This window comes from Macaca fascicularis, chromosome 3 (assembly GCF_037993035.2).
Source record: "Macaca fascicularis isolate 582-1 chromosome 3, T2T-MFA8v1.1".
Taxonomy (NCBI): Eukaryota; Metazoa; Chordata; class Mammalia; order Primates; family Cercopithecidae; genus Macaca; species Macaca fascicularis.
Genome location: NC_088377.1, coordinates 13,277,832 through 13,296,482, shown reverse-complemented (window position 1 = coordinate 13,296,482; position 18,651 = coordinate 13,277,832). Strand labels below are relative to the sequence as shown.

General features: G+C 42.6%; 2 protein-coding genes across 25 annotated transcripts in view; one reads left to right on the top strand and one right to left on the bottom strand.

Annotated features, from left to right (window-relative positions):
• Positions 1 to 12,998, bottom strand: part of CRYZL1 (crystallin zeta like 1) — a 51,093-nt gene extending 38,095 nt beyond the window's left edge. For all 9 annotated transcript variants that reach the window (XR_012432043.1, XR_012432045.1, XR_012432044.1 and 6 more), the window contains exons 1-2: positions 12,938 to 12,998; positions 3,315 to 3,386 (exon numbers count right to left, since the gene is read on the bottom strand). Coding sequence is in view for 6 of the 9 variants with exons in the window: in XM_005548775.4 (XP_005548832.1) it covers positions 3,315 to 3,380 (66 nt within the window). In the remaining 3 variants the exon portion in view is untranslated. The remainder of the gene's footprint in view (positions 1 to 3,314; positions 3,387 to 12,937) is intronic.
• Positions 12,999 to 13,762: 764 nt separating this feature from the next.
• ITSN1 (intersectin 1) overlaps positions 13,763 to 18,651 on the top strand; it is a 247,173-nt gene continuing 242,284 nt past the window's right edge. For all 16 annotated transcript variants that reach the window (XR_012432038.1, XR_012432037.1, XM_045387760.3 and 13 more), the window contains exon 1: positions 13,763 to 13,973. Coding sequence is in view for 1 of the 16 variants with exons in the window: in XM_045387760.3 (XP_045243695.1) it covers positions 13,969 to 13,973 (5 nt within the window). In the remaining 15 variants the exon portion in view is untranslated. The remainder of the gene's footprint in view (positions 13,974 to 18,651) is intronic.

Sequence of the window (18,651 nt, the reverse complement as noted above, 5' to 3'; positions counted from 1 at the left end):
TTTTGCAGCAATTCTTTTAAAAATATTTTTTAAAGTAAGGTAGTGTAATGCCTGCAACTTTATTCTTTTGGTAAAGATGGCTTTGGCTATTCAGAGTATTTTGTGGTTCCATATGATTGTTACAATTTTTTTTTATTTCTGTGAAAAATGCCATTGGCGTTTTAATAGGGATTGAATTGAGTCTGTAGATGGCTTTGGGTAGTATGGACATTTTAACAATATTAATTATTCCAATTAATGAACACAGACTATCTTTCCACTTATGACTGTTCTCTTCAATTTCTTCCATCAATATTTTATAGTTTTCATCGTAGAGATATTTCACCTCCTTGGTTAAATTTATTCCTGGGCATTTTATTTTTTATTCTTTATAGCTATTATAAATGGGGTTGCCTTCTTAATTTCTTTCTCTTTTTTTCTGAGATAAGTCTTGCTCTGTTGCCCAGACTGGGGTGCAGTGTCAAGATCATGGATCACTGCAGCCTTGACCTCCTGGGCGCAAGTGATCCCTCTACCTTAGCCTCCCAAGTAGCTGGGACTACAGGTGTCAGCCAGCATGCCTCGCTAACTAAAAAAAAATTTTTTTTGTAGAGACAGGGTCTCCTTTTGTTGCCCAGGCTGACCTTGAACTCCTGGGCTCAAGTGATCTTCCACCCTCGGTCTCCCAAAGTGCTGGGATTATAGGCGCCTCGCCTTTTAATTTCTTTTTCAGATAGTTTGCTGTTGGTATAGAGAACTGCTACTTGGCCAGGCGCGGTGGTGCACGCCTGTAATTCCAGCACTTTGGGAGGCTGAGGTGGGAGGATAGCTTGAGCCCAGGAATTCGAGACCAGCCTGGGCAATGCGGTGAAACCTGCCTCTACAAAAAAACAAAGTCAGTCGGACAAGCACAGTGGCACATGCCCGTAGTCTCAGCTACTCAGCAGGCTGAGGTGGGAGCTGATGCTGGGGGAGGTTGCAGTGAGCCCAGATTGCACCACTGTATTCCAGTGTGGGTGACAGAGCAAGACCCTGTCTCAGAAAAACAAAACAACAACTACAAAAAGAACTGCTATTATTTTTTTTCTTTTGGAGACAGAGGCTTGCTCTGTTGCCCAGGCTGGAGTGCAGTGGCACAAACTTGGCTTACTACAACCTCCGCCTCTCAGGTTCAAGCAATTCTCCTGCCTCAGCCTCCTGAGTAGCTGGGACTACAGGCACATACCGCCACGCCCGGCTAATATTTTGTATTTTTAGTAGAGATGGGGTTTCACTGTGTTGCCCAGGCTGGTCTTGAACTCTTGAGCTCAGGCAATCCACCCGCCTTGGCCTCCCAAAGTGCTAAGATTACAGGTGTGAGCCACCGCGCCCTGCCTCCTGATTTTTTATTTTGTATCCTGCAACTTTACTGAATTCATTAATTAGTTCCAACAGGTTTTTGGTGGAGTCTGTAGAGTTTTCTATATATAAGATCACATCATCTGCAAACAACAGGGATGGTTTGACTTTCTTCTTTCCAATTCGAACGCTCTTTCTTTCTCTTGCCTAATCGCTCTGGCTAGGACTTCTAGTACTATGTTGAATAGAAGCAGTGAAAGTGGTCATCCTTGTCTTGTTCCAGATTTTAGAGGAAAAGCTTCCAACTTTTTCTTGTTCAGTATGATGTTAGCTGCAGGTTTGTTATACATGACTTTTATTATATTGACATATATTCATTCTGTGCCTAATTTATATAGGGTTTTCATCATGAAGGGATGTTGAATTTTATTACATGGTTTTTCTGTATCTATTGAGATGATCAGAGGGTTTATGTCCTTCATTCTGTTAATGTGATGTATCACATTTATTGATTTGCTTATGTTGAACTATCCTTGCATCCCTGGTTTGAATATCACTCAAACACAGCTGTCAGGGAAATAGATATCAAAACCACAAGAAGATATCCCCTCATCCCCATTAGAAAGGCTATTATCAAAAAGACAAAATGTAACAAATGCTGGTGAGGATGTGGAGAATGGGAACTCTTAAACACCATTGGTGGTCATGTAAATTAGTATAGCCATTAAGGACAAAAATATGAATGTTCCTCAAAAAATTAAAAATAGAACTACCAGGCTGGGCGCAGTGGCTCATGCCTATAATCCTAGCACTTTGGGAGGCCGAGGTGAGCAGATCACCTGAGGTCAGGGGTTTGAGACCAGCCTGGCCAACCTGGCGAAACCCTGTCTCTACTAAAAATACAAAAATTAGCTGGGCATGGTGGTGCATGCCTGTAATCCCAGCTACTCAGGAGGCTGAGGCAGGAGAACCACTTGAACCTGAGAGGTAGAGGTTGCAGTGAGCTGGGATGGCACCACTGCACTCCAGCCTGGGCAACACAGTGAGACTCTGTCTCAATTAAAAGATAAAATAAAATTAAAAAAAAAAAAAAAGAACTATCATGTAATCCAACGATCCCTCTCCTGGGTATGCATACAACCAAAGGAAATGAAAGCAACATGTCAAAGTGATAGCTGTACCTCCATGTTTACTGCAGCTATTCACAATAGCGAAGATATGGAATCAACCTAAGTGTCCATCGACAAATGAATGGATAAAGAAAATGTGGTATATATACACAACAGAATACTATTCAGCCATAAAAAGAAAAAAATCCTGTCATTTGTGAAAATATGGATGAATCTTGAGAATGTTGTGTTAAGTGAAATAAGCTAAGCACAGAATGACAAATGCTACATGATCTCACTCAAATATGGAATCCTAGAAAGTTGATTGCATAGACTTAGAGAGTCCAATAATGGTTATTAGAGGCTGCGGAGATTAAAGGGGTAGGAGCTGGGGAGAGAGGTTTGTCAACAGGTACAAAGTTACAGATAGATGGAAGGCATAGGTTCTGGTGTTCTATTGTACAGTAGGGTAACTATAGTTAAGAATGTATTACATATTTCAATATAGCTAGAAGAGAGAATTTTGAGTGACACAACAAAATGGCAAGTATTTTACTGATGGATATGCTAATCATTCTGATTTGATCATTACATAATTTATACATGAATCAAAACATCACATGGTACCCCATAAATATGTACAATTATGTGTCAATTAAAAACAAAATAAAACTTAAAAAACAGTTAAACTACAATATGAGCCACCATTTTCACATAAAATTTAAAGGAAAGTACTGTAATTTGAGGAGTTTCATTTAAGTAATTTTTCTTCATTAAGTCTCAAAGTCTCATGTTACTCAAAGTAACATAGTAACATGTCATTTAAAAGTGGGTTTATTGCATATAAAGATACAGTAACTTCTTTAATGATTAAACATTTTTTCTTACCCTTTCTTGAAATACAAATGTTATTTCTTCATCTGTGGAACTCTGTTGGAAATATAAGCCTTTCATAGTCACCTAAAAATAAATACGTATACATGAAATAAAATAACAAGTCTTCCAGACTAAATGTAAGCAAAAATGGAAAAACAGCGCTGGCAAAGGATAAAATGACAACTATAATGTAGTTTTCAAATAAGTACATTTAGAAAATCTTTCTCAAAGTGATCAAATAAGAGAATATGCAACACTCTCTGGGCACCTGTCTTACCGAGAATGTGTTTACAGTTCAACCTTGTACTACAAAGGCAAACATGCTTCATTTTACTTTCCTATACAATAAAAAAGATTACTTAAAAGAAGTCTTATGATGGCCAGAGAAACTCAGTTTTATTTACCTTTTATTAAATTTTCCTTTATTTACCATTTGTCAAAGGCTTTCAAAGTCTTAAAGATCACTAAAAAGGAGAAAGCGAACAGCCAAGACACTGGTTCAAACTGTGGCCCTAATTCTTCTCAGTCAGTCTATAAACCATTTAATGGAAGTATTTAAACTTACAGCCGGGCACGGTGGCTCACACCTGTAATCCCAGCACTTTGGGAGGTCAAGGCGGGCGGATCATCTGAGGTCGGGAGTTCGAGACCAGCCTGACCAACATGGAGAAACCCCATCACTACCAAAAAAAGAAAAAAAGAAAAAAAATTAGCCAGGCGTGGCAGTGCGCGCCTGTAATCCTCGCTACTCAGGATGCTGAGACAAGAGAATCGCTTGAAACCAGGAGGCGGAGGTTGCAGTAAGCCGAGATCATGCCATTGCACTTCATCCTGGGCAACAAGAGCGAAACTCTGTCTCAAAAAAATAATAAAATAAAACAAATAGGCAGGGCGCGGTGGCTCAAGCCTGTAATCCCAGCACTTTGGGAGGCCAAGACGGGCGGCTCACGAGGTCAGGAGATCGAGACCATCCTGGCTAACACGGTGAAACCCCGTCTCTACTAAAAAAAAAAAATACAAAAAATTAGCCGGGCGTGGTGGGGACACCTGTAGTCCCAGCTACTCGGGAGGCTGAGGCAGGAGAATGGCGGAACCCGGGAGGCGGAGCTTGCAGTGAGCCGCCATCGCGCCACTGCACTCCAGCCTGGGCGACAGGGCAAGACACTGTCTCAAAACAAACAAACAAACAAACAAACAAACAAAAAATAAGCTTATATTCTGTGAACTTCTTGAGGCATCTCTAAAGATTCCACAAGTGTTTCTTTAATTTTCAGAGTAATTATATGGTAAGACTTTTTTAATGCAAATTTTACAGAAGTATAAAATATAGAAAAGTACACAAATCCTTGAAGCGCCTAACTTGTTGAATTTCACAGTGTGAATAAGTCCACGTAACGGCAGGAGACACATCATCGTATACCTCCAGAAGTTCCCTGTGTCCCCTTCTCCTCCTAAGGAGACCCAATATCCTAAGTTTTAACAACACGGATTAGTTTTGTCTGCTTTTGAACTTTATATAAATAAAATTATACTCTTTAATGTCTGTTTTCTTTCTTTCTATATTAGGTTTGTGAGTCTCACTCACGTCAGTTACTTGTAGTTGTATTCTATTCATCCTGCATTGCTACATAGTACTCCATTGTATAAACAAATTGCTATTTATCCATTCCACTATAGACAGACCCTTGAATTGTTTCCAGTTTGGGGCTCTTATGAATTGTTCTCTTAAAAACATTCTTGTATATACTTTTTGGTGAAAGTACTATTATTTTGTTTATGGAAACTGAGTCTTAGCTTAAAGCACATAGTTGGTGTCTCATAGCAAAAGCTGGGCCAGAACTGGGATAAAAACTAGGTGCTACTGATTCCAAAGTCGTTACTCCTAACCATGGTATTTAATGGTTTCCTACAGAGCTGCTAACATTAGATATATCAATTAAAGTTGAATACTTTCTTTCTTTTTTTTTTTTGGCGATGGAGTCTCGCTCTGTCGCCAGGCTGGAGGGCACAATCTTGGCTCATTATCTATCTTGGCTCACTGCAACCTCTGCCTCCCGGGTTCAAGCAATTCTCCTGCCTCAGTCTCCCAAGTAGCTGGGACCATAGGCACACGCCACCACATCCGGCTAATTTTTGTATTTTTAGTAGAGATGGGGTTTCACCATGTTGGCCAAGATGTTCTTGATCTCCTGACCTTGTGATCCGCCCACCTCGGCCTCCCAAAATACTGGGATTACAGGCATGAGCCACCGCGCCTGGCCTAAAGTGGAATACTTTAAAGATAATTATTAAGTACCTGTTGATAGTTCTGGCTACATAATTTGCAGGGCCTAGTGCAAAATGAAAATGTGGGAAGCCTTGTCTAGAAATTATTAAAATTTCAAGATAGCAGAGCATGAAATCAAGCAAAAGTCTCTTCTGAATGTGAGGTCAGTGAGACTGCATAGGCCACATGCCCATAAAGCCAGCTCTCTGCGTTTAATGTTAGTGGATCTACTTGGATCCAAATACGTAAAGAGTTTTTACAAAGTGTAGTTGAGCAATGGTTGCTGGTTTCCCGGATGTGATAATCAAATGCTGGAACTAACAGAAATGAATACACGTTCAAGATATATATAGAAATTATGTATGTAGCATGTATCAACGATGTATATGAAAGCAGGATTAAGCTGGGTCAGATGATTAATTCTAACCCTTTGGTTGCAGAAGGTGTTTGTGTCAATGTTTTTGGGGGCTCGGGAGAACCTAAGCATGTATACAGCAGTTACGTATTCCCTCCAGCATTAAATCTAACCTCTTTTGCCTACCTTTGAAGGCTCTCTAAAACGCATACTCACTCTCCCTACTCTACCTTACTGCTTCCACAATTTCCAAGCACATACCCTCTATCTAGTCAGTATGACTTCACATCATATGGTTACCCCATCGCAGAGCTTCTAGGCATGGCCTCTTTCCTGACAGAATGCTGTAATTTACAGATTCTGCTAAGTAAGTAAAGTTCAAGTTATACCCCCTCTCTGGAATCATCCCCAGTGACTCACTCCGTTTGTTCCATGCTTCCCAATGTCATTACATACTAAAAAAACTTTGCTTTATTTACTAACTAGAGTGCTTTACCCACCATTGCCTGGGAAAATCGACATCGATTATTATTAAATAATAATAAAAAAATCTCTGTTCCTACTCAGTCTGGAGTTACTAGAACTGCCTTTTTGAGAAGTGGAACAATTACATATCAACATCTTGATTTCAAAGCATTTTGCTTTGTGATATTGGACACTACTGTTTTCTCTGCCCATTGAATCTTGAAATATATGGCATGTCTCCCAGATAAGCAGTCACATGGACCTTAGACTGTGCCCCAGTTTCAAAGACCCTGGAGGACAACTGCTTGTTTGCACCCCTAATATCCCCTAAAACAAATATTGTGTATATAATAATGGCAATATTTTTAATCACATCATCCTAACTAGTTTCTCTAAATTAAGTGAAAATTGCCCTGGTTGGTGGAAAAAAGTAAAGTTCAGTTGGTCCAATTAAGAATTGTATGGGAACAAAAATATCCTTAAAGTTACAAAGTAAAGAAAGAGAGGTGTTTTTTTCACAAACGTAGCCAGAAGAAAACTGAGGAAATATTTGTCTTGCAAACCCAAAAAAGGAATACTGAGTTCCTAGTACTAGGAAAATGGTAGAATGGATGGTGTTCAAGGCCCACATGGTTTCCTAGTCAGATTAAATAAAAGTCTATTATTTAACAAAATTTTATTTCATTTTATTTTTTGTTTTTTGTCTCACACTCTGCCAAGTCTCATATTATTTAATAAAATTTGTATTGACTTAAACACATTTGCACACAGGACATAAAAGTATTAAACATTTTACAAAATAAAAATATACATTAAAACATATAGGCTGAGCATGGTGGCTCACACCTGTAATCCCAGAACTTTGGGAGACCGAGGCAGCTGGATTATGAGGTCAAGAGATCGAGACCATCCTGGCCAACATGGTGAAATCCCGTCTCTACTAAAAATACAAAAATTAGCTGGGCGTGGTAGCATATGCCTGTAGTCCCAGCTACTTGGGAGGCTGAGGCAGGAGAATCACTTGAACCTGGGAGGCAGAGGTTGCAGTGAGCTGAGATTGCACCACTGCACTCCACCCTCCAGCCTGTCAACAGAGCGAGATTCTGTCTCAAAAAAAAAAAAATAATAAATAAATAAATAAATAAAATATATAATACTTATGACATTTCTAAGAAAAGTCATGTAACTTCAAAATTATAAGTTCTACTATAAATTTTACTATATCAAAAAAATACGATATAAAACTTTTTGGCCAGAGTGGTGGCTCCCACACCTGTCATCCCAACAATTTGGGAGGCTGAGGCAGGAGGACTGCTTGAGCCCAGGAGTTCGACAGCCTGGGCAACAAAGCAAGACCCTGTCTTTTAGAACAAATAAATAAGCCTGGTGTAGTGGTGCTCGCCTGTAGTTCTATCTAGGCATTGGAGGCTGCTTTGAGCTATGATCACCACTGCACTCCAGCCTGGCCAACAGAGCGAAACCCTGTCTCTTAAACACACAAAACTTTTTAATTACAATAAACCTGTTTAAAAATGTAGGCTGATATAGCCTGTGAAAAGCATAAAAACTTTACATTTTTACAGGTATATCGGAATTTTAAAGTGTTTGAATTAATCCACAAACTGAGGATTACGTTAGCAGCACTATAAATTTTTTTTTTTTTTGAGATAGAGTCTCGCTCTGTCACCCAGTACAGTGGTGTGGTCTCGGCTCACTGCAAGCTCCGCCTCCTGGGTTCACGCCATTCTCCTGCCTCAGCCTCCCGAGTAGCTGGGACTACAGGCGCACGCCACCACGCCCAGCTAATTTTTTTGTATTTTTAGTAGAGATGGGGTTTCACCATGTTAGCCACGATGGTCTCAATCTCCTGACCTCATGATCCACCCACCTTGGCCTCCCCAAGTGCTGGGATTACAGGCGTGAGCCACTGCTCCTGGCCACTATAAATTTTTATAATGGCCACACAGTAAACTTACTAAAAAATCTGGGGAAACAAAAATTAAGAAGATAATACCAATTTTAAATAATTTTTAGCAAAAGCAAAACAAGAACTTTGCATAAATTAAACACTTAACTATCAACACTTCAAGAAAGTAGTTAATAAAGATACTGATCTGCTAAGGGATTTCTAAAAAATCAATGGGAAGTAGTTTCAAATGGTTTCATCCTTCTTATAATACCAACATGAACTCCACCTGCTCCTTTGTTACAGTCAATCCCCCAAGAAACTCATCTATTCTTTGTTGTAAATAAAACCTCTACAAATCATTCCTTACCTACACTTTCAGGCCAAAAGTGTTCTGAGCATCAGACCAACCTCAAATTCAACAGACACAAAGCTGGACTCATCTTTCCCCCAAACAAGATTTTGCTGTAGTCTCTAGTCATCAAGAATACCTTAGATCCATCCCATCACCTTCACTCTGGTGATGTGCGAACACCTCAATGCCTCAGGCTTGGGTTGTGGCAATAGGTTGCCAAATGCTTTCAATACTCTCCCGCATTCAACCTGTCTATTCCCCTATGGCTAATTTAATTCCTCAAAGTCCAAACTCCTCTTCCTACATGCTCAAATTTGTATTATTCCCCAACACAAACTTTATAATACTATGGCCATTTCAGGCTCAGAGTTCGGTTATAATGTTTCTAACCTACCTTCATTTTTATTTTAAGGAAAGCAAAGATATATATAAACAGCTAGACAAGAGAAAAGCACATATATATGTAAACAGCTAGACAAGAGAAAAACAGGTGAAGTCAACTCTGAAATGTGGCCCTGTATGCTCAACCTGGTCACCATGCCAGGCTCTCTTGGGCTGTTAGAGTATCCAATACCCTATTCCATCATTGGCACCTGCACACAGCATTATACTACTAGCTAGATTGTTAAGGGGAAATCTTCAGTTATATTTTGATCATTTGTGAAGAGGTGAATTAATATTACGTTTTAACAATGTTCACATTAATCTGAGGCTTTTCATACATATCCACACATTGGAAAAATAAATATGCCTAAATATTTGATTAAAAAGAATATAGTCACCATAATCAAAGCAACTAGCTGGAGGTTTGGCTTAAATATTATACTCTGCAGGCTGTGGAGGATGGTAGTCCTAACGGGTCAGGTCTGCCTCTTTTTTTTTTTTTTTTTGAGATGGAGTTTTGCCCTGTCACCTAGGCTGGAATGCAGCAGCGCAATCTTGGCTCACTGCAACTTCCACCTCCCAGCTTCAAGCGATTCTCCTGCGCCTCCCGAATAGCTAGGATTACAGGCGCATGCTACCACACCCAGCTAATTTTTTTGTATCTTCAGTAGAGATGGGGTTTCACCATGTTGGCCAGGCTGGTCTCGAACTCCTGACCTCGTGATCCACCCGCCTTGGCCTCCCAAAGTGCTGGGATTACAGGCGTGAGCCACCGCGCCTGGCCTGCCTCTTAAAGAGGATAGTGAATGCATGGTCATAACAGTTGAGGATATCTCTACATGGCATAGTCAACAGTCTCTAGAAATCTGTATATTCAAAGGACACTTTGCACAAGCAATGAGTCTACAGGTGTTTTGCTGCGTACAACTGCAGTGCTCTTTTGTGCCTGTTATTACATAAGATGGGCACAGGAGATACTGTGACAGTGGCTTATATCTGGCTAAACCTTGGAAAGCAATTCCAGCTAATAATACAAGAACTTTAGGTATTATAATTTAAAACTAAATGGAAAATGCGTAACATTAGATGGTCCCTATCACTAGAGGGACTGAAACAGAGGCTGGGTACATATTACAGGGGCTTCATAAAGGAGATTCCAGCATCAACTGAGCAGGACAGGTGGATCAAATGACCATTTAGTTCTCTTCTAATTGTGACAATCTTGATAAATATTATCAAGGCATATTTGATTGAATTTATACATGTGTGGCACAATCTCTACATCGTATGCAGCCTGAGATCTAAAGATAGATAAAGGAGCAGAAAAGGAAAATTGTTTCTTTTTTGCCCATCTAGTACAGTGGCTCTCAATAAAGAACTTTTTGGATCTCAAAAGAATTTCTGATGCCTCACCATCTCCATGAGGGCTTTATTATCTGTTGATTTTCAGATGGTATTTTCACTTAAGAGTCTAGGGTTTCTTACATGACCAATTTCCCACCCATGTCTCTGGAGGTTGGAGACGTGGGATGGTCATTATCCCAAAGATCTGAAAATCTCTGGTCCAGCTGCTATTCAATGTAGGGCTATTTAATATAACATGATCCAGAACAACAGAAACTTAACTTTCATTTATATTTTTGAATGAGCATTATATTTTCTCATATCATACTACTGGGGAACAAGGGAGCAAGCGGTGTGATGAATGAGTCTTCCCTTTATAAGCTGGCTTAATCATGTGACTCTGGAACAATGCAGGTGGAGGTCCCTGGTGATGAGAATGACTATTTGAGGGATCCTCCCGAAACTCTACCACACCACAGTTACTTGCTCCCCTCCAATCCATTTAACTGACTTTCTTTTCCACCTACTAACATGATTGAAGTTTGTAAATGCTTAATTTTCCAGTTCACTATAGGATTGTGGAGAAACCACTCCTTGCTTCAAATGAAAAATACGAATTGTAATTTTGATAAAATATTTACTAATTCAAAAATCAAGAGAAAATAATTTCATGTCTTTATTATGCACACAATGGAAGAATTTTTTTTTTTTTTGTAAAATACCATATTTTAGCATATGTAGATATGTGGATCTTTTTTTGAGACAGGGTCTCACTCTGTTGCCCAGGCTGGAGTGCTGTTGTTGTGATCTTGGCTCACTGTAACCTCCGCTTCCGGAGTTCAAGCGATTCTCCTGCCTCAGCCTCCTGAGTAGCTGGAATTACAGGCGTGCACCACCATACCCGGCTAATTTTTGTATTTTTAGTAGACACGGGGTTTCACCATGTTGGCCAGGCTGGTCTCGAACTCCTGGCCTCAAGTGATCCACCTGCCTCAGCCTCCCAAAGTGCCGGGATTACAGGTGTGACCCACCACGCCTGGCCAATATGTGTATTTTTGCTCTTCTACTCATAAAACTCTCCTGAGCTCAATGTAGTACTGTTCATTGGGTCTACAAGAAGAGCATAGTTATCTTAGAAATATTTCATTGCACAAGGCTGGCAGCTTGATCTTGTATGGGGAACTACCCCAGTTGCAAATCTAAACGTCTTATCTCCTACTGTAAGCTGGAAAAGAGGCATCAATAAGGGAAATTAGTGATAAAAGGTAGTAATTATACACTGCAGTGGCTGCTGGATCTGATTTAGAAGTCATAACTGACCTGAGCTTGAATCCTGGCTCTCCTACTTATTAGCTGTATGACTTTGGACTACTTAATTTTAACCTTTCTGGGCCTGAGACCCCATATCTTAGATAATAATAGCAGTTATCTCAAAGGGTTGCCGTAAGGATTAAATAATACATGCAAAGCACTCAGCGCAACATCATACTTTCAGAAATGTTGGCTATTTTGACTATTATTTCTGTAAATGGGCACATCTCAATTACAGAGAATCTCTAAAGTAGTTCTGAATCCCATCTCATAGAGTTGCAAAGGGTTTGGTCAATGCAGCCTTATTTTTCACACCTTTTAATTTCTGCAGTAGGCTACTGTAGCAGTCACTAGCACAGGTGGCTACTGAGCACTCCAACTGTGTCTAGCTGGAACTGAGATGCGCTGTAAGTGGAAAATACACATCAGATTTTGAAGATTTAATACGAAGAAAAGAATGTAAAATCCCGATTTCTAAATATTTGATTGAGCGTTGAAATGGTAATGTCTCAGATATACTAGGCTAAGTGAAACATATACTTAAAATTAATTTCACGCGTTTCTTTTCACGTTTTAAATGTAGCTATCCCAAAATTTAAAATGACATAAGGGACTCGCATTATATTTGCACTGGACAGAGTTCAGGTAAAACCTTGCTACTCAAAACGTGGACAGCAGCACCTGGGGGCTTGTTAGAAACGCAGATGTTCCGCCCGCACCCAGACCTATGCCAAAGCGATGCTTACATCTCGCTCCAGATGATTCCGCTGTTTAGCGTAATGAAGAGGGCCGATGTGGCTCAAAAGCCACATACAGCGAATAACTACTAACTGCTTTCCCAAAACAGCAAAGTGATGAGGAAGAAAAAAGTAGCTGAGAAGAAGTAACAGAGAAAGAAAAAGACACTCAAATTCTAGGAACAAAAAGCAGAGGAGAAAAACCCAACCTGGGAGATTAAGTGGAAGGGCACTCCGAGACCTCTACCTCCATAAAAGTACAGGGAGATGCAAACTGAGATAAGACCTACAATAAAAACCCGTCAAGGTCCAAGGAAACTGTCCCTCAAATCTAGTCTTACCCACCCCTCAGCGGCCTCAGCTAAGCTAGGCCTGGGCCCGAACAAGTCCCAGGTTGGGGTTCGACGCGAACCACCATCCTCCCCAGGGCTGCACGGTTCCGCGGGGCATCTCTCCACCTTTCGCTTAAAGTCCCATTTCCCAAGACACAGGACGCTTTTTCCGGGGCTCACCTGCCTCTGAGCCGCCACAACGGCCTGCACCTTCACCACCGCCACCTTCAAGTCCTTCCGCAGAGAGCCCGCCCCCTGCTCCCATTGGTCAGGCCGCTCGTCACTCCTGAAGGGCGGGGTCGGACTCGCGAGGCTGTCGAGAACGCCATGGCAACCAGTCTTGGAACTACATCTCCCGTGATGTTCCGCTCGGGGGCGGAGAAAGAGGCGAGGCACCGCCCCAAGGACTACCAATAAATGGGCGAAGTTGGAATCGCCTGGATGGGTTCCGTTTTATGCAAATCTTAAACGAAGATCACACCCTTCCTCATTCCAACCATGGGCCCGGCCAAACCCTCTGGCTTGTGCTTCGCCTCCTTTATCCTTTCCACATTATTCTCTCCTTTAAAACCTCCAATAATTAAGCCAATTAAGTGCATTCTATCTAGTGCCTCGCACGGCAACGAGCAGATGCACCGAAATCGTGCAACAAAATCTCCATAAACCACGATAGGCAACCTCAGACCAGAAATCTCCGGTTACGCCTACGTGGGGAAGAGGGGGAGAGTGCTAATCCTGCCCCCACTCAGCGCCTGCTGACTGGCTCATTCAGCTTGTCACTCTGTCGTCTTACATTTCTTTGGCTCCCCTTCCTCGGGTTCGCACGGTGGGCGGGGCCAGCGGTAGAGGGCGGTGAGAAGGTGCGGGCCCCTTCTTCCGATTGGCAGGCGGTTTCCCCACCCACTTATGGGCGGAGACGGAGGGTGGATGGGGGGCGGGGGAGGCAGCGGAGGGAGATGAGGAGATAGGCGGGAGCGAGGGAACGAGGGAGGGAGCGAAGGAGGTAGAGAGGAGTGGAGGCGCCAGGGGAGGGAGCACAGCTTGGTTGCTCCGTAGTACGGCGGCTCGCGAGGAAGAATCCCGAGCGGGCTCCGGGACGGACGGAGAGGCGGGCGGGGATGGTGTGCGGGGCTGCGGCTCCGGCGTCCCTCCCCGCGGCGCGTGAGCGACACTGATTTGTCCCTGGGGCGGCAGCGCGGACCCGCCCGGAGATGAGGTGAGGAGAGGGCTGCACGGCGGCGGCCTGGACCGCGGGCAGCGGCGGCGGGGGCGGGGGTCGGCGCGATGGCTGCCCGGGGCGTCCGTCCCGCGCCCGGCGCTTGTGCCCCCGGCCGCCTTTAGCCCCTCGCCGCGCGCCTGGGAGACGGCAGCGGCTGCCCCTCTGCCTCGTCCTTCCCGTCCTCGGGGGCGGCGGCGGGATGGCGGGCGGACCCGCACTGGGAGGCCGGGGGCTGCGGTGGGCCGTGGGGTGGTGGCCGTGGGACGGGCGTAGGGATGAATGGGCGCCGCGGCCCCGCCGCGGAGCGGGCTCTCTCCTGCCGCGGGGACCCCGGGCGTCCGCTCCTTCCCAGGCTGACCTCGCTGCCCTCGGCCGCCGGCGCGGGGCGGCCCGGCCTCGCCTCCCGCCGGCCTCCCGGGGACCCGCGCTGGCGGGAGCGGCGTCGCCTCTGCCTGGAGCCCCGGCTCCTTCCTCGCTCCCTCGCTTGCAAGCCTGCGGAATCCCGGGTCAGTGAAGGGCAGGCAATGCAGTTCGGCCCCAGGGCGCGCCGCGGGGCCGCCCCTGAAGGCATTTAACGGAGAGCGGCTCCCGCGCCCTGTGAGCGCGTCCCCGGATCCGCCGCGTCCCTTGCCTTCTTACGCACCGGCACGGTTTTGTGGTGTGGACCTGAGGCACAATTGCAGTCCCTTGCTTGCACGAGGGAATGCAATCAGAATTCCTAAAAAAAGGAAACCGGCGAGGAATCGGCCGCACCTTCCTGCGCCTCTGCTTGCTTTGGGGTTAGAAAACAACTTCGGAGATTACATTTCCTATGGGCAATCTTTTGTTGTGATTCAGACTCAAGAAGGCTTTGCTTTGGAAGAAATAGATTAGCGGCTTCTCTGTGGAGTTGGAGGCTATAGAGATTTTTATAGCCTCTTCAATATGAAAGTTTCCTCTAGAACTTTGCCATCATCAGTGCTATTCTGAGGGCAGCAGCAACCTGGGAATTTAAATATATGCAGGCTCCGGCCAGATGCGTTTCTTTGTGCTTGTCTGTTGGCATTCTTCTCTTGCTGCTCCCCTTGATCAAAATGTACAGATAATAAAAACAAGGCCAATGAAAAGGGTGGCTAATAACAGCAAATCCCATACAAACAAATGCCTCTAGAAATTCTCAGTTCTGTCAGCGGGGAGGCAGTTTTGCTAATCCCGTGGAACGGATGAAGAGAAAGGCACAGATATCTCATGGATTATGTAGTGGACAGGATGTGAGGGCAGGAACTGGGGCCAGGACACAGCAGGCCAGCTGGTTTGCATGGTGCTACTCTAAACCCCCAAAATTTGAATAGGAGGAATGTATTTGTTGGGATACCTTTATTTTTAGATGACTTGAAGGTTGAGAGTGCGGAAGCTTAAACACCCTTCATAGTTATTATTTCTTAGTTTATCTCTGAGAATAAAATATGCTTCTGTTTAAAATTTCTTTTACTGGTGTGCTTGAAACGTTGTTTTGATGGGAGTTTCCTTGTAAGTAAAAACACTAAAAATTACATACATATGAAAGAAAAATCGCTAGTGCAGATGGGTTTGTAAAGAATCTAGGGACTTTTAAGTCATATAAATTAAGGAGTGAGGGACACTAATTTGATGCTGGTGTTAAAATTATTTCAGACACCTTTAAGTAGTCCAGTAAAGATCATTTCTCATAGTATGATCTTTTTTAAAAAATGGTATTTCATTATCTAGGAATGCTTCTGTTGAAATTGCTGGGGCGCATGGTACCTTCACAAAACTCTATTATTATTCTGCCTGAGTAAGAGAGGAAATGAACAAATTTTTAATGTACTTTGGAACCCTGTGGATTGCTCAGATACTAAGCATTGTGAAATAGGGCATAAAATGAGTGGTAGCAAGTTAGTTCTGTGAAATGTTTGTCCTTCTTAGATTTTTTTTTTTTTTTTTGGCAGTCGACTAGCAATTTTCTTTTCCCTAAGGTTTATCTTCAATATTGGTAGTAGAACCTCTGCTCAAGTTTCTCTTTTCCCCAAATACCTAGATTGGGGCAAACTGTCAAACCTCCTGTAAGAGGTTAAGGAGGAGCTGCTGGTAATTTCTTTTTTTCTTTTTTTTCTTTTCTTTTCTTTTCTTTTTTTTTTTTGAGACAGGGTCTGGCTATGTCACTCAGGCTGGAGTGTTGTGGTGCAGTCATGGCAGCAACCTCAACCTCCTGGGTTCCAGTGATCTTCCCACCCCAGCTTCTGGAGTATCTGGGACCACAGGTGCACGCCACCATGCCCAGCTAATTTTTAAAATTTTTCTAGAGACGGGGTCTCTCTATGTTGCTCAGGCTGGTCTAAAACACCTGCCTCAAACGATTCTCCCACCTAGGCAGCCTCCCAAAGAGCTAGGATTAGAGGGATGAGCCACCATGCCTCGTCCAAATTTCTCTACTCTAAATCGTTTTTTTAATTTGCTAAAATTTGGGAGTTGTAGAGAATTGATGACATGAGAGTTTGGATTATGTTTGCGCCTCAAATTCTTCTGCCATAGAGCTGTTCCCTTCTGAATGATCACTTCCTCCTGACTGGCTCCACTTACTGGTTGGGTTTCTTAAAGTGTGGACCTCAGATCACTTACATCAGCATTAATGGAGGCACCTGTTAAAAATACAGGTTTGGGGCATGGTGGATCAAGCCTGTAATCCCAACACTTTGGGAAGCTGAAGTAGTAGGATAGCTTGGGCCCAGGAATTTGAGACCAGCTTGGGCAACATAGGGAAACCTTGTCTCTAAAAAAAAATTTTTTTTTATATGCTGGGCTTAGTGACTCGTGCCTATATTCCCAGCTCTTCTAGAGGCTGAGGTGGGAGGATCTGGTTCACTTCAGCCCAGGAGATCACGGCTGCAGTGAGCCGTGACTGCCCTACTGCACTCTAGCCTGGGCAACAGAGAGAGTGAGCCTGTGTCCAAAAAGTAAGTAAATAAATACATAAAAATAAACACAGGTTTCTGTCACCTCACCTCAGAATCAGACAGCTGGAGGTGGGGCTCTGGAATTGGTATTTTTAATGCATTCTCTAGGAATTTCTCCTGCATAGGGAAGTTGGAAACCACTAGCTTCCTTCTCACTGAGCATCTCCTGAGACCAGCTCCTGAAGTGGATAGAAAGTTTTTCAAGTGGCAGATTAAGTTTTATGCCTTAGGCTGCTAATAAAAAACAATTGACCATGACTTTCCGCTGTGTAATTGTACCTGTCATACACCTTTCAGATGGCAGAGGCTTTGGTTCACCCCTGTACCTCCAGGGCCTAAAACAGTGCCTGGAGGAACTCAAACATTTGTTGAGTGAATATGTGAACTACATTGCAGTGAGACCAATCTTTTAAAAGTTTACTTGTCAAATCTATCAGTTAGTAGTCACTGATTTTAAATTAGGAGCCATAAGCACTATACCCCAGTAACTTCTGTAAGTTTGGTTAGTTTAGAAAGGAGAGAGCCTTTCCCAGACATAGTGTGCTCAAGGTGATTAGCCAGAAAGAAGATTCAGAGCAAAGCATTTGCTTAGAGAGTCAAAATGTAAATTTAAGTCACAATGTAGTGGTAAATCATATATCAAAGTTACATTTGGTATATTGTCTTATATCAAAATATCATTTTATAAACCATAAGTCCAACATACTGCTATAAAAATTGGTTTCTAACAAATAGAGAAAATTGTTATATTTTCCAGTTTCAACTTTTCATGCTAATAAAATTTGACCTTTACACCTTCTTTTCAAGAGTTCACCACAGGACACCGTAGATATTATGCAGTTAAGAGCGCAAACTCTGGAGAATATTGTGTTTGACTACACAGTCAGTGAGTTTGATGTAACCTCTCAATGCCTCATTTCTCAGCTGAAAATAGGAATAGTAATAACAAAGTTCACCTACTTCTAAGTGCTTACATAAGTTTTTGAGACACACGCACTTAATAAATGGTAGTTACAGGGATGATAAACAATTGGGGTGTATAAAAATATGTAAAACTCAAAAGCTAACCCATTTAATTATTGTACTACTGTACTTTATGATAGTAAATAGAAATCTGTTGCTTAAAAAAGAAGTTTCTTTGGTGGTGTGCGTCTGTAGTCCCAGCTACTTTGGAGGCTGAGGTGGGAGAATCACTTGAACCCAGGAGATCAAGGCTGCAGTGAGCTATGATTGCGCCACTGCACTCCAGCCTGGGTGACACAGCAAGGCCCTGTCTCCAAAAAAAAAAAAGTTTCTTGCTAACTCCTTGGCACTATGTATAATTTTTTTAATTGAATGACTAGACTAAACATTAAAAGTATTTAATAAGCTACCAAATATGTATTAATAACTATAAGTTTTTGAAAATAAATACTAAATCTCATGATCACTTTTAGGTTAAAATATAGTTTATGATGAGCAACTAATATTCTTTGTATCTAAAAAGATAATTTTATGTTTTATGGTAGAAAAATTGAAATACAGAAAAGTATAAAGTGGAAAACTATGAAATACCCACAGGTCTACTACCTGCATACATATATCTTCAAATCCTTTTGTGTGTATGCATGTGGCTATTCATACACAATTTCTGCAATCTCAGCTCACTGCAAGCTCCGCCTCAAGGGTTCACGCCATTCTCCTGCCTCAGCCTCCCGAGCAGCTGGGACTACAGGCACCTA